At 48.5% G+C, this 14,917-nt stretch overlaps 5 protein-coding genes across 5 annotated transcripts; 1 reads left to right on the top strand and 4 right to left on the bottom strand.

Annotated features, from left to right (window-relative positions):
• Positions 1 to 1,307: 1,307 nt before the first annotated feature.
• Positions 1,308 to 2,592, top strand: N7515_002108 (NAD(P)/FAD-dependent oxidoreductase; the record flags this gene model as incomplete). The annotated part of the gene is made up of 3 exons (XM_056662852.1): positions 1,308 to 1,539; positions 1,600 to 2,394; positions 2,453 to 2,592. 3 exons carry the CDS (start codon positions 1,308 to 1,310, stop codon positions 2,590 to 2,592), a joined length of 1,167 nt encoding a protein of 388 aa, XP_056524965.1.
• Positions 2,593 to 3,217: 625 nt separating this feature from the next.
• Positions 3,218 to 6,041, bottom strand: N7515_002109 (uncharacterized protein; the record flags this gene model as incomplete). Its single annotated transcript, XM_056662853.1, has 3 exons — positions 3,218 to 4,448; positions 4,514 to 5,504; positions 5,603 to 6,041. 3 exons carry the CDS (start codon positions 6,039 to 6,041, stop codon positions 3,218 to 3,220), a joined length of 2,661 nt encoding a protein of 886 aa, XP_056524966.1.
• Positions 6,042 to 7,013: 972 nt separating this feature from the next.
• On the bottom strand, positions 7,014 to 8,785 carry N7515_002110 (cytochrome P450; the record flags this gene model as incomplete). Its single annotated transcript, XM_056662854.1, has 5 exons — positions 7,014 to 7,438; positions 7,509 to 8,111; positions 8,173 to 8,241; positions 8,300 to 8,513; positions 8,570 to 8,785. 5 exons carry the CDS (start codon positions 8,783 to 8,785, stop codon positions 7,014 to 7,016), a joined length of 1,527 nt encoding a protein of 508 aa, XP_056524967.1.
• Positions 8,786 to 9,946: 1,161 nt separating this feature from the next.
• On the bottom strand, positions 9,947 to 10,231 carry N7515_002111 (uncharacterized protein; the record flags this gene model as incomplete). Its single annotated transcript, XM_056662855.1, has 2 exons — positions 9,947 to 9,994; positions 10,058 to 10,231. 2 exons carry the CDS (start codon positions 10,229 to 10,231, stop codon positions 9,947 to 9,949), a joined length of 222 nt encoding a protein of 73 aa, XP_056524968.1.
• Positions 10,232 to 12,170: 1,939 nt separating this feature from the next.
• N7515_002112 (Dyp-type peroxidase) lies at positions 12,171 to 14,190 on the bottom strand (the record flags this gene model as incomplete). Its single annotated transcript, XM_056662856.1, has 8 exons — positions 12,171 to 12,463; positions 12,515 to 12,901; positions 12,962 to 13,068; positions 13,139 to 13,249; positions 13,317 to 13,415; positions 13,474 to 13,781; positions 13,832 to 14,054; positions 14,150 to 14,190. 8 exons carry the CDS (start codon positions 14,188 to 14,190, stop codon positions 12,171 to 12,173), a joined length of 1,569 nt encoding a protein of 522 aa, XP_056524969.1.
• Between the last annotated feature and the right edge of the window lie 727 nt (positions 14,191 to 14,917).

Here is a 14,917-nt window from a genome sequence, read left to right on the forward strand (position 1 = left end):
TTTGCCTGACTTTTCTTTAGAAAGGCACTGTACACATATCATGTTCATTTTTTTGTATATAGGCGACGTCGCAACACTTAGGTACAGGTAGGTACACGCGTCACGTGTTGGATGATTTATCTCGCCGGGCCGCAGTTCCGGGTCTATCTCAATACGTCCATAGAAGGCTACATGTGACCTTAAGTTACGAAAAGCCGAATGGATTGTCTCTCTCTCTACGTCCATAGAAGAGGCTTTTTGACAGGCGGGTAACTTACCTTGCCCCAGTGACCTCAGACTACCGCCTTTGATTCTGCCGAATTTATGAAATTCTGCCACGCTAACCTGATTGGGAGGCATCATTGCAAAAAAGATGATTCAGCATCCTCGAATGGAGCAGGCGGTGGAATGGCCAATGCCACCGCCTTTTTTGCGGTACGTCTGAGGACACTGAGGCAAAACTTACCATCCGCCTTTGAACGAAGCAGTGCTTATATTTTAGAAGTTCCCGAGACAAGTGTTACAGTTCGACATACCTAGGTGGTGATCGTAGGCAATTTTCATAAATTGGGTGATCAATGTAGGACATACATAGTTTCTCTCATGCCAAGCAATCCTGGCCAATCAGGATCGTCTGCACTGCGACGCAGCTTGAATGTGATATTGAAGGCTGCTGGATCTTAAATTTGGAGTCGAAGATCAACGAGGTACTTTGTGCATCAGTGAAGAGCACAATTCGGAACATGCCAGGGCGAGACATTTTCAGCTGCTCGAAGCCAAGCCCACGGATCTACGGGTGGGCCCTGCCGAGATCTTACCGAACCTGTTTCTGCAGGGTAAAATGCTCTACCGCCCAAACCCAGCCAATTGGCTTCCTCTAAGAATCACTAGCGTTGTGAATTTCGTAGGGTGATCGAGAGGTCCACGAGGCGGTCAGGTCTCTAGGCGGCGTCGGGCATCTAACCTTGGAACGAGATGCTGTGCGATGTACATTGTACTTTCCTCACACGGGTTGCCATTTGAGGTCCGGAAGTGACCAGACATCGGCAATCGCAACCTTGCACCGCACAGATTCAAAATGAAGGTTCGCGTAAGGGGGTACCCGATCCCTGATGATCTTGACGATCTTGACGATCTCTCCAGCCATTTCAGCTCGAGACGCATGAGCTCTACTAGTGTCTCCACGCGCCCTCATCTGGTTGAGCTTTTGTTATGATGCTCCACGAATTTGTACCACTGCCTGAGTAACTTGTGAATGCCTATAAAGAGTCTGGACGGCGCACAAATCATCATCACTTGATATCCCTAATCAATTGCATCCGCCCACGATGGTCTTCAGCAAGGCAACTTTCGCGTCCGTCTTCGTCTCCCTGCTGGCTTGTGCTTCTGCAGCGGAAGTACCAAAGACTGATTATGATGTTATTGTGGTCGGCGGTGGCCCTGCGGGTTTGAGTGCGCTCAGCGGTGTGTCTCGCGTCCGCAGAACTGCTCTCTTGCTTGATAGCCAGGAATACCGCAATGCTCCGACTCGGGAGATGCATGATGTGATTGGTAACGATGGTAGGGCTGAATATCATTGATGTTGTATACAAGAAGATTTGTCTGACTTTATCTAATCAGGCACCCCGCCTGCTGCTTTCAGAACTCTTGCTCGAGAGCAGATCTCGAAGTATCCTACTGCTCACTTTAAAAATGAGACCGTGGAATCCATCGTTCCTCTTGGCGAGGGAGATTTCTCTGCCTTCACTGTCACCGACAGTCAGGGTGAAACCTATACTGCGCGCAAGATCGTGCTCGGCACAGGCGTTCGTGATGTTCTTCCCGCCACCCCCGGCCTTCAAGAGGGATGGGGCAAGGGTATCTTCTGGTGCCCGTGGTGCGATGGATACGAGCACAGAGACCAGCCATTTGGCATGATTGGCGACATTACCGATATGCTGGGCAACGTGTTGGAGACCCACACACTGTACGACGATGTCATTGCGTTTGTGAACGGCTCGCAAACGGCCGACGGTGAGGCCCGCGCCACTGCCAAGGTCGCGGACTGGAAGGAGCAGCTCGCTGCTTGGAATACTACCATTGACAACCGCACCATTACTTCTATCGAGCGCCTCCGTGATGGCGGCAAGAACCGGGATGAGAGCGCTCATGCGAAATTTGACAAGTTCCGCCTCCACTTTACTACCGGCAGGCCAGTCGATCGCAATGCTTTGATGGTCAACTTCCCTACTGTCCAGACCTCGTCGCTCCCAGCAGAAATGAATCTCGAGATTGTCAATAACAAAATTAACGTCACTAGCGCCATGCGTGCCAGTGAGCCTGGAGTCTTCGCTGTCGGCGATGCGAACAGCGACGGTAGTACTAATGTTCCCCACGCAATGTTCTCCGGCAAGAAAGCTGCTGTCTATCTTCATGGTACGATCATACTCCCTCCGCATAAATTTGACCGATAACTAACATTATTTGATTATAGTCGAACTCTCTCGTGAGGAATCCAAGGCATTGGTCTCGAAGCGTGCCGAACTTTCCCACCGCGAACTTGAGGAAGAGGCTATGACGTCAATTGGTGACAACCTCGATAGGGAATGGAAGCGTGCTCTCGGCCAGCAGTAATTTTCCAGGCGCCCATGTCTGTGAAACTACGAATGTGCTGGGTCCTCCGGGGTTATATAGTCAGGTAGCTGCTGGGGTTCTCCGGATAATGATAATTGACAAGGTTTTGCGACCGCGTGCTGCGCGGTCTGCCTCTGCCTCCTCTTGCTGTACAACGAGAACGGTCCATACACCAGTAACACCACTACTCGCTTCATTATACGTTCATAGCCAACGATGTTATACATCGCCTATAGGCACTACGTCTCATAAACCCCACAGAACTGATCAGTGATTTCCCTTCCGCTCTGCCTGGAAAATAAAGCACATGTATGTGGCATGTTCAAACATGCTCCCTAGACACTTGTTCTTTATTCCTTGGGCCGTACTCAAACCACATTCATCTATTGTAAGGCAGAGCGTATGATTCTTTTCTAATAATGGACCTTTTTCTCCTAATGTATCCTAAATGGTCTCAGCACCATATTGTTCAATTGTTTTCGTAGCCGGGATCCACAAGACTACATCAAGAGTGGCGTCACTATTTCGGTTTCAATTATAGCATAGAACCAGAATCTGAATTCATGATCGGCAAGATCTTGAATATCCTGCATTAAAGACCAGGCTTCTGCTGCGAGCCAAGTTACTAATGCTCGCCAGTCTCGTCCCAATGAGTAACTATATTGTCCCAAGTAATGAAATCCAAAACCCTCTGCCTACTCACTAAACCCGAGCCCGATTCCATCACGTCTTCGAACATACGCTGTAGTTTGTGCCTCGCAAAATGGCACATCATTGCGATATCGTTCACAGCCAGATCTTGTCCATCTTCACGAACAGCCCAGACATTGCCTAACTTGCTATTCCAATACATCGGCGCCCAGCCCCACTCGTCTTTGGAAGAATCTGTTTCCATCATCAAGAAAGCAACATTTGGATTACTGTCTGCCGTCATGTCTCCTTCCCATCCTGGCGGATCATGTAGGAACTCAAGGTCCGGGTCCTTCCAGAGCCGTATAGCCATGCCGAGGCAGACTGATATCGGTGAGATAGATCCGTCGCCCAAGGAAATCTGGTTTGAGCGGGTGATATCAACGGAAATGAAGGGCTCTGACCCATGAAGGTTTATTTCGCCGTGGCAGCAAATCTTCACGCCGCGGACGGTTGTTGGCGCGCGGTGTAGCCGATCCGGGACGCTTTCTCTAATGTGCGTGTTTCGGTAGCTTATTAAATAATCCACTAGATGTCGGAAGTCGGCTAGTGTTATATCGGTGTAGTCTTCGTGGGGAACTTCTCGTATGGCAATCATAGGACCGCGATATTCATGTGAGATGGTGGACATGCAGGATGCCCTCACAGAAGCTAATATGCTTCTATTTGTGGTTGATCCGTCCTTCAAATAGGCTTCCCGATGTACCAAAGCAACACAGTATCCGTTCTTGTATGGAGCATAGCCTGCAAATCCAGCGCCCAGATTTCGACATCGTACTGGGTTATGTTCGATGTGCATAGTCCCTTTGGTTGGTTTATCAGTTCCAAGGTAGGGAAACGGATCAATTTGTGTCCACTTGATCCCATCCTCGGCGTGTTGGCGTCGGCATGGGACCCATATCAAACATGGCTCGTCTTTTTCAGCTGGGAAGTATATGGCCCGTTTGTGTTCTGGAGATGGTCTATCGAGTTGAGTAGCGAACTGTTGGCAAAGAAGGCTATGTGAGCGAAAGTCACTCTCCTCGCATTCTGTGGAGCAATAGTATGTGCTTTGACACTGTGCACATTGAACCCTTGGGCTCGTATTACACATCACACAACAATTTTGAGGTTCGAAATTCTCGAGCGGGCGATAGCGCGATTTTGTAGTTGGAACAATTCCTTCACTTTTTTTAATGTCATGATCAGTCAGTTATTGATCGCTCGCAAAAATGCCAATATGTAACCTCACATAATCAGCCGGTCCCTATGCCTGATCGTTTCTTTTTTCTCGAAAAGCCGCAGGTGCTGTTCGCTTCGCTGCCATTCTTCAAGAGTAAGGCGTGAAAAATCCGATACCATGCCAGATTGCATGATATTCGCAGCGAGACCTCTCTGACTGATGTGCTTGAAATCGTTGAGGAGAACTCGAATGCGGGCAACGAGGCTCTTCTCTAACCGCTCGACGGCGACCTCTATAGCACCTGATTTTGGGTTTGGTACAGCCCAGGCAGGATAACAAATACCGTGCCTTCCACGTGTGGCAATTGGACTTGGCAGCGCACGAAGAAAAGTTTCGCAGAGCAAGCAAGTCTTCTTACTGCATCCGAAGTAGTCTAAAGTAGGTTGGAGGGCGCATCTCTCCTCGTAGTGCATCACTAGTTGCATCTCAGCATGCAGGGAAAATGACCCTGCACAGGCTTCTTCGAACCTCTGGCAAAAAGGGTCGAGTATCCCCATCACGGGTCCAGGAATGGGCCCCAGCCCTAGTCGTTCCCATGCTTTGAATATTCCAACTCTGTATTTGGCTTCCACTGTTGTGTTCCATTTAGGGGAGACTAGGAAGATTTTGCAGTTGCGTAACAGTGGCTCGCGAATGGCTATTAATCCCAATGATCGGCAGTCGACCAGCGGCCTGGCGATAAAGTTCAGCTTGCTCCAGAGTTTCAAACCACGCTGAATCCCAAATGTGTCCACCAGCAACTGCCGGACCTGTGGCAAATTGAGACAGCTGCAAGCTTGTTGCACTATTAAAGACCTAGATGTGACGGCTTTCTTATCAGCATCAAATCTAAGTGTAAGATCTGTCATGGTTTTCCAAGCTTTCACTGCAGCCTCCTGCCCAAAAAATCGCTCAGAATTCCAGTCAGGCCAATTTTGGTCAATTTCAAGGGTTTTCCGGAAATCTTCAACCCAATGATCAATCCGACAGGACATATAGTCTATCACCTTCAGCTCGAAATCTGTTGGAGAATTTGCAGTTGTGTTCATCACTATTTCAGCCGTTCCAGTTATCAAATATTCAAAACTCCACCACGGAGAAATGGAATACGTTACATACCTCCAGTACGACCTTCCAGATATTCTTCCAACATCTTGCAGTATTCCAAAATTTCACTATTAAAGCAACCTTCATCAAAAAGAAAATTATCGTTTCTTGTGATGTCAACCTCAACTCCGGCTTCTCCTTCCCGTATCGCCGTTGCAGTAACCCCGTCCCATCCCTTCCACGGTGACAGCAGCTGTGCAATGCAGTCCAGGAATTTCTGGCGAATAGAATCTCGAGGCCCTGACAGAATCATGTTCTTCTCTGTCTCGTAGTCTGCCTCATGATCGCTCGAGTCATCTGTATGACTGCCGATCTCCGTGGTGTTTTCAGCTTCCAGCAGCTCTGCGTGGCTTCGGTTTTTCGTGAGATAATAGAGGGTATGAGCCGCCCAAACGACGCGCGCAAGGCATTCTTCCTGCGGATAAAGTGACGTTCTGTGCGGTCCAGCCATTGTGGGCGATAAGTGACTGTTTTTGGGAAAGAAGGAAAGAAATCAGGGTTCGGTGCTCGAAGTCAACAATTGGCTTTGACCAGCTCAGTGCGGGGTTACTCAGTGAGCAAAAAGCGGCTAGGGGTGAGCACTAAAGCGGAAATGGAAAGCCATGTCGCGCGGCCTAAAATCCGGTGTATATGTCGACCCACTATCCTCATAGACCCTACAGTTTCCCTCCATATGGAGGGAGGATAATAATCGTACACTATGTTTAGTGAGTATATCCAGTTCATTAATACCTTTCGGCAATTAAAGTGACAATGTCAGTCATTTACAGAAGGCAAGAAGGCACTGCTTCGCTTTAGTTCGCCAGTTGACCAAAGCTCACCAGTTGGCTCCCGCTCACCAGTTGGCCCAAATGATCCATAATGATAATTGATGTACCTTCCCATTTGCAAATTCTTTCAGTTGATGATACCCTTACGCAAATTTAGTCCTCTCGTCAGGTGTCTTAATCTATCTTAGATACTGTCGGTCTTGTTGTGAATGGACACTCGATATGAAGACGGGGACTTCGAAAGAGAATTGTGGTTTTCGACCGAGGGCCCTGTCGAAGCAAATTGCCTTGGTGGACACATCGGCCGTCTTCTTCTCCAAATTATTTCTTGAAGTAGCCACGAGGGGAATACGTATTTGAATGGCTTAGATCAATAGAATGGGTACCCCTCAGTGAAAGAAACATAGATACCAGCATTCTTTGGGACTGATTTAGAAAGTACCTACGGAATATGAGCTTGATGATAATGAATCAGCGGAAATACATTTGAATCTAGAAAGGAAGCATGCGGAGAGCTGGCTTGATAGTATCGAATGAGACAGTTCGATCGAGTCGAGCTGTGAGATCCATATACTCATTGAAGCCGTCCAGGCCACTGCTGGGTGGTCGAGACAGATCTGTAGTACAGACCGAGCTCAGTCACTGTAAAGGACTCAAAATATGATTTCCTCCTGTCTTCTTCTGATAGCAATACGAGCGAAGGGGTCTGCAGCTAGTCTCATCCCAGACTTCAGCACCTGTGGGTTGCATCCTTCGGCCACCTTGAAGTCGTACTTCATGATGATATGACACAAAGCGACCTTGAGCTCAGCAGCAGCGAAGAAGCGACCGGGACAAGCGTGCTTGCCAAAGCCGAATCCCATGTGCTCCGGCGACGGAGACACGAGCTGAGCGAAGCTCTCCTGGTCGGAACCCTGTTGGCGCATTTTGAGGAATCGATGAGGATCGAACGTGTGAGGATCGGGGTACACGTTTGCATCCCACATCTTGCTGCAGGATACGAGGATTATTTCGCCTTTCGGAATGATGGTCCCATCAGAGAGCTTGACGTCCTCCTCGGCGTACCGTGCCATTTTCGCTAAAGTCATGAACCATTAGTTTGGGATACTTCGTGGCAATACTGAGCGGGTCAGAAGAATAGCTCTTACCGATAGCCATTGGCTTGACACGCTGAGACTCCTTGATCACACTATCCATCAGCTTGAGCTTGTACATTGTACTCTTGTTCCAACTGCCATCCTTGAACACAGAAATAATCTCGTCCCGTAGTTCCTGGATAAGCTCATCGCGTCCGCAAATATCGAGAATAGTTTGAGTGAGAAGGTCAGTGGTGGTATGAATAGCCGCAGTGGATAGTGCCAGTTGCATAGCAGCGGGCTCAAAAGAGCGATCTTTACTATTCTCCGCGAGCCACTGGATAGCATCGTGGTAGTATTCCTGGGGCTTTCCTTCTTTGGCAGCAGCCGCTTGGGCAATCCTCCGCTCGGATATAACCGGTTCGATAATATCACGAGCCTCCTGGAGCTGCTTACGAATCTTCTGGCATTTTGGCAGGAAACGAGCTGCAAATGGGCGCAACATTTCTGGCCAGAGACGGAGCTCGGCCGCTGCCATCAGGGAGTCCACAGTGTAGTTGACGGTAATACGGAGCCAGTCTGGATTCCGGCAAACTTTGTCGCCCAAAAACACTCTGGATGAGAGTTGGGCGACTATCCCCAAAGCCTTCGCTCTCAGCGGGATGTCGTGCCATTCTGATACAGAAAGTGGTTAGTATCCGTTCGGCGCGATCTTGATTATCGCACGATAACTTACCGGTACTGTCGGTCCATTGCTCCTTCAACAAGATAGTGGCTTCCTCTGACATCGGCTCCGTGATATTCACTATTCTCATTAGCGATTATTCATTAGCCTATCGATGGGTGATTGGATCCTCTCTTACAAAGATTCTGAGTGAGTTTAGTCCGAACAGTATCCTGGATAATATCCGATGTCACAGTGACCTTGACAGCATCGAATCCTGCGATATTGACGTGGTGTTCCTTCACCAAAGCCGCGCTTAAGCTCAAGTCCCTATGACTTCGGATATCATCAGCATATTTGGGCGACAATATAGTTCGTGTGCCATTTTCGGTGACGATTCGGAAGGCTCCAGCCTGATCGCGAGGGTAAGTTAGACTGAATATACATATTTCTGGCCACGATTGAATACCTTTGCTAGACCCGATGTAATCAGGTCGTGCGCGTTCTTCAGATAACGTTGCCGAGCCTTTGCGATCCCAAACTCGAATGGTCGCTTTCCGTTCACGAGAGGAAGGTCTGACTTTCGGGCTGAGGTCAACAGGAAGAAGAGTCCGGAAAGCAAGACCAAGCCAACCAAGCTGACTGGCTGCAGCTTGGCGAATAATGGCAATGTTTCAACCGCCATTTAGTGGACAGGGCGTATTGGGAATGAGAATTTGTTCAGAGGGAAATAGATTCAGCCATATGGTGAAAGGCACTCTTTGAAAGATTTTACTAATTTACCGGGCCTCAATCACCAGCCATCTATCACAGCATAACCTTATGCCACAAACCGAGCTAGAAAAAGCCAAAGTTGTGCACTACATACATTGCAAAACATAACTGAATGACTCCCGGCCTCCCTGTAAGGGTGAATTGTGATGCGTATTCTAGGCTGGTATGTTGTGCACAACCGACTCAATGGGCTCTGACGAGGGCTTCCCTGTTGTACACAGTATACTATTTGCCTATCATATGTGACTAGCCATTCCTTTTCCTGTTTTGTTTTTATCCCTCAATATCGGATCATGCATGATCCAGTCAGTGGCTGGCTGGCTGCCGTACCCTGCATATGGAAAGCGCTAGTCGCATCATGGTAGCTTGTGGACCTGAGCTCTGACTGCACAGCATCGTAAATTTAGCGCCTTACATACTTTGCAGCAACCTGCTGGATAAGGCTCAAGTGTGCCTCTAAATTGTTGGTATTTCGGATCTGATTCAGGAATAAGCATGGTACTGTAGTTTTATCTCTCCTTGCATCGACATTAGGCTCTTGATTTGCATCCACCTATGGAAAGATCGTCGCGTGTCGTATTCTCACATGCCACCCACTCCCAGACTTAGGCTCCCCAGGAGTGAGGCGTCAGCCACACTGCTGAATAGGTTGAAGTTCAAATTAAGACCGATTCTATGTTAGTGTTGGCCTGGTAATATACTAATTTCATTGGATGAAGTGCCAGACGTTACAAGGTGGCGGCTTTGGATGTTCTCCTTGTGAGTTTGTTCGCTCGATACAGATGAGCTCCAACGAATGTATCATGCGGGTGAAATGGATGGGAATACTACCTGTACGCAAACCTACTAGGTAGGTGACTTCTTCTGACTTATATCTAGGGGCTTCGCGGTGAGGTGTAGTGAGCAAGATGTATTGAAGAATTGTTGTGTCCTCTACCTAGGCTATCTAACCACCCGACGTAAATGATAATACACAGTCCCTTGGTTTCCCTCATCTGTCATAAATGAACGACACATGAAGCGCTCGCGCGATTCTGGCACACCCTGAGATTGCGGTACGGGATGCATCTCATCAAGAAGATTCCTTGGCGGGTTCCACGGCGCAGCAGGTCCAGCAGTCCTGCCACAAATATTAGCTAATGAACACACACGGGACATGCTGTTGTATATCACGAATCCGTACCTCACCATCAGAGGTGATCTGAGTAGACTTCCACTGATCGGGGCATGAGACGGGCTCGTCTCTGCAAAGACGAAGGCAGGTAGACGCGTCGGTAGTCTCACCGGTTGTCTGAGGAAGGGCATGGGCACCGATAGCCAGTGCAATGGTTGCAAGGAAGAGTGAGTACATGCGCATCTTGAAGATTTGTTTCGGAAGGCTGGAGATGGTTGAAGGAAGAGAACAAGTGTTTCAAGAACTGCGGAGCTGGCTGTTGGATATTGAACTAGTGGGCAGGCTCGGGTTGAGCTCGCAAGCTATTTATATGGAGCTCCAAGTCTATGCTGTATGTTGTATGTCCGGATTTGGGATCGCCGTCGTCACTGCGTGTGATATTCAGTTCTACCACTATTGCAGAATGTGGACACGGGGGAAAAACACAGCCAATCGCGAATTCATACTGCGAATGAAACACACAGTCGGGCCTGCATCAACACTACGAGCACAATGATTCAATGAATGAGAAGCTATCAGTTCGAGGCATAAGCTACGATGATCAAGCCCCAGATGCTTGGCAAGGTGGCGGCCTGAGTGGCATTGCTTGATTTGTGATAGGTAAGTCAGTAATAGTTACGATCTACATACTGCGTACAGTATTCCATACATGCATACAGGGATAATTTAGATGGTGGGGCTGATGGAGGTATCCACTCACGTCACACAGCGTCTTTTTGCCAAGCAATACTCCGTAGTAATTTCAGCTCGGCAGAGCCCTCTGCATGCAATCCCTTATGGAGCATGTTATTCTGTATGTATTGAATATGTGTGTCGTCGATTGCGTCGCAGAATACCAAGGGATGTCCAAAGTCGCCTCAAACACAAATTAACTAGTGGATCCACAAAAACCTAATCGACGCGTCCCGCTCGGGAGCGCCTCGTCCCGTAAACCTTATACAATCCATGTTTTTATGTTCAAACTAACCTCCAAGGTGCATGTTGTAACTAACCTTCTACCAATGCCCTGGGCTTATTACGCAAACCACATTCTGTACATGCGAATATGTATCGCATAGTTCACACATGAGGAAAACTGATACTACAGTACCCTACCAGATAATTGTTCAACTCCACGTGTCGCGCTAGTGTAAGATCGTATTTTATACAATCATAAAACGCGTCAAATATCGCCAAAATCAAATGCTCACCACCAAAGGGTTGGTTTTAATACTCATCGTGACCAAACAGCTAGGCCCAATGTGGTTAGTGCAGAATGTGGAGTTGAACAATTATCTGGTAGGGTACTGTACATTTATCAGGGGAGCGCCGAAAAGATAGTGAGTCCACATGTCGCCTCGACATCCACATGTGGGTCAGGCTGTACTCGATAAGGGTTGATAAGAGCAGGCCGCACTGAATGTCTTGGCGACTGTGATTAATTCAACCGAGGACATGTAACAGATTACCCTTGTATTATTGAATAGCACTGTGCCGTGGGCCTGGGCCAGGCGTGGAAATGCTCTTCTCTATCCCAGATTCGGGATACTCAAGGTGGCGCTGTCGCTAGAGAATGACCTCGATATCAGTGCCATAACTGAAGATAGGCTTGGGGGATTAGGAGCGCTCAATATTGGATGGGCCTGTGGAGATCAGTGACCAATCACATTAGATTCCTCATCAACCGTCTACATACGGGCACTCATTAAGGTAACTGAACTGGAGAGGGAACAGGAAAGAACAGCTGCGCAGAATAACTCCTTTTGATGTTCTTCTGCTGTGTTTGCTTCTTCTCTTGGCTATCATTTGCTCGTCACATGATTGTCACCTTTGGTTTCCATCGCCAAAGACGAAGACCAGATGAGTATAAACAGCCATACCGTACGATATATGAACAGGTACGCATCAGAGTCTGGGATCATTTCAATTCTGGAGATCTTCCAACCTTGATTTTATGCGAGAAGCCGAGAAATGTAGCAAGAAGACGAACACAGAGTTAGACTAGTGCAGAGCGACCGGGGCCATAAATGATACCCCTACACAGTAGAATCATATTCATAGAAGAGGACGCAGCCCAAAGATTCATGGGACGACGGCAGTGTTCCGGTGGCTCCGGACTGCCGGTGAAGTGGCAATCTAACCTCTAGGCTTTGCAGAGTGTATCCTGTAGGCCCGAAATGGACGGAGTGAAGAAATACTCACCTCCTCGTGGGATAACCCATCGACCGATGGGGATAAAGTGCTTATTGACGTCAGGCACGGGCTTCTCAATATCGGGCATGTTGACAACTGGTGCTGGGTGCTCATAGATGGTGGGATCCTCTTTGTCGCGATAGTCGGGAGGTAACTGCCCGATGATGGGGTCAATACCCTGTCCCTGGGCACCTCCGCACTGCTTGGTTCGGTCGTTCGGACCATTCTCAGTGTTTGCCCAATCTGCCCGCAATGATTAGCAACGGTTCGTCATAACATGCTGAATTAGCAAACCTTTCTGGACAGTGCGGAAGCCATTAGTAATGCTGCTTTGGTACGAAACAAACAGTAGTCCACGCTCGTGCTGTGACACACCGCCAGCCTTCTCATCGGGGTGTGTCAAAGGCCCGTATGGAATACCTCGACGCAGCATGAGATGCTTGGGGTGGGGCGGGTGATCGTTGCGAGGCCCACACTTGCGAATGTGCGACGCATAAGGGCATCGCAGCTGGTCGTCTGGGTGGTAGTTGAAGTCATCCGTGTGATTTTTCTCCTCTCTTTCCTTGAATTTCTTATCCGCCTCATCCCCCCATTTCTCCCGAAGGAGCTGATTGTTCTTCAGTGGGTCGGGGTCAAGGGTCTCATTAGGGTCTTTATCCCCGTCGAGTTCAAGTGGAGCGCCTGGAAATTACCATATTAGCTTGGTGGTATGATGGGTCCAGAGAGTTCCATATTACTAACCGTCGGGCCAACGTCCCATTACACGAGATGAGAACTTGCGCAGTTCTACCAGAGCCTCGGCCTGCTTATCCTTATGCGCAAGCTTCTTGATGTTGCTTGCGCACCACCTGAGAGTGAAAGTGTCAGGTTATTGTGCATAGGTGACAAGTCAATGAGAGCTAATAGTAGCTGACTTACATGACGAATTCTGGAACTTTTTGCTCGTAGGTACGGAAGACCATGAAGCTGCCGTCTTTTGCCCAGGCCGGGTGGCTGCCATCGTCTTCATCACCTCCGACGAGGATGACACTGAAGAATATTTCGTCAGAGTCCGCACAATGTCCCACATCCCCGTGTACCTGGAGCTTGATCTTACCCGTTGGGGATCGGCTTCATGCCATTCTTCATCGTCTTTTTGGCAAGGTCATCAAGACCCATGACGACGGGCTGGGAGATACCGTCCACCCATCCGAAGCTAAATAATACCCGTTAACAAGTCTTCTGTTTTTTTTTGGCCAGATTTGCTGTCTCACTGTTCTCTGTCATCCTCGAGAACTTTACCGCTCTGAGAAAAGATGCGTTGCATGCTCTGCTCCCCTTTGCCGACCTTGAACATAGGATCAATCAAGGTGCTGATGGTTTTGTCGATAGTCTGATCGCTATCGCCGGTGACAGTAAAAACGCCGTGAATCGCTCCATTGGTGGGCTTGAATTGGTGGTACCAATCATGCTGGTCGTCGAGGCCTTGATGAAGCTTCGGATCTTCTCCGGGCAAGGGGTACGTCATGTCTTGGTACATGCCATTGTTGAAGACGTCATCTTTGAAGCCTTCTGCTCCAAGCTGCTAATATTCAGTACATATGCACAAGTTGTAGAGTAATACTGACATACCTTTGCCAGACCCTTAGCCGAGAAAGCAACGTTGATTGCCGACAGCTTGATCAGTCCCTTCAGGGTACCTTCCGCTTTCATTTTGTATATATTTTCTCGCATTTTGAAAGCATCTTCGGCCGTGGTGAGTAAAGGGACCAGTCCTGCCAAATGCTTTTTGAATTCGGCTGGCTTGGTAATCCGAAAGAAGACGAACGTCTCATACTTCTTCGGAAGACGAGGCCTGGTCCGATCCGTCAGTTCTATATGAAGAACATCCTGGGCAGGTCTAATTCTTATTCTTGAGAAGGAGGGCGGGGTTTGTATATATTAGCTTACCAAATATCTCCCTGGATATTCTTCTTGTTGGGTGCTGCCATTATGACGAATTTTGGTTCTCTGGGCCTGAAGGAGAAGAAGAGTGAATGAGGAAGGGCTTGCCTGGGGTATTCTCAATGCTTTATAGGGAATAGCTAAGAGGTCTGATGCGCCATACACACCCAACTGACGTTACAATATGCAGAAGTGCCTGAAACCTCGCCTGTTATCGCACTGTATATCCAACCGTATAGGATGGAGTGACGTGCAAGCGCAACGGAGGAAGACATATCACATTACACGACAGCACACAACCTCGAACCACGCAGCGTTACACATTATAGAAGATCAAGATGTGTTTATCTGCTCGGTGACATCGTCGGTGATGTGCTTTCCTACAATGGGGGACCAATCAGAAAGGAACAAGGCGATCTAGGCCGTCATAATGAGCCAGTTGATGCTACGAAGTCCCAATGGCGACAGCTATCAGTTCTCCACGTAGGTTCGACATATGCATGTGGCCATTGAGGGGTAAAATTGGAAGCGGATTGTTGTAGTCAGCTGGCTTTGGAGTCGGGTTGTCTTCGAGTCCTCCTCACACGTACACCGGCATGTACCTTGGATGCAGGTCAGGCAGAAGTGATCTTGATCGATTTGTAGGCATGGATCGATATGCAGCAATACATCATATGTATTACCACTTGAGTTTCTGTTCAGCTCATGAAACTGATCGTAGGGGATCGTCCTTGGGTCTAACACTTGCCATGAGGTAGATATCGGGACAAGGGG

The sequence above is a fragment of the Penicillium bovifimosum genome (genome assembly GCF_028826915.1).
Source record: "Penicillium bovifimosum strain IBT 22155 chromosome Unknown utg000002l_segment0_segment0, whole genome shotgun sequence".
NCBI classification, from domain to species: Eukaryota; Fungi; Ascomycota; class Eurotiomycetes; order Eurotiales; family Aspergillaceae; genus Penicillium; species Penicillium bovifimosum.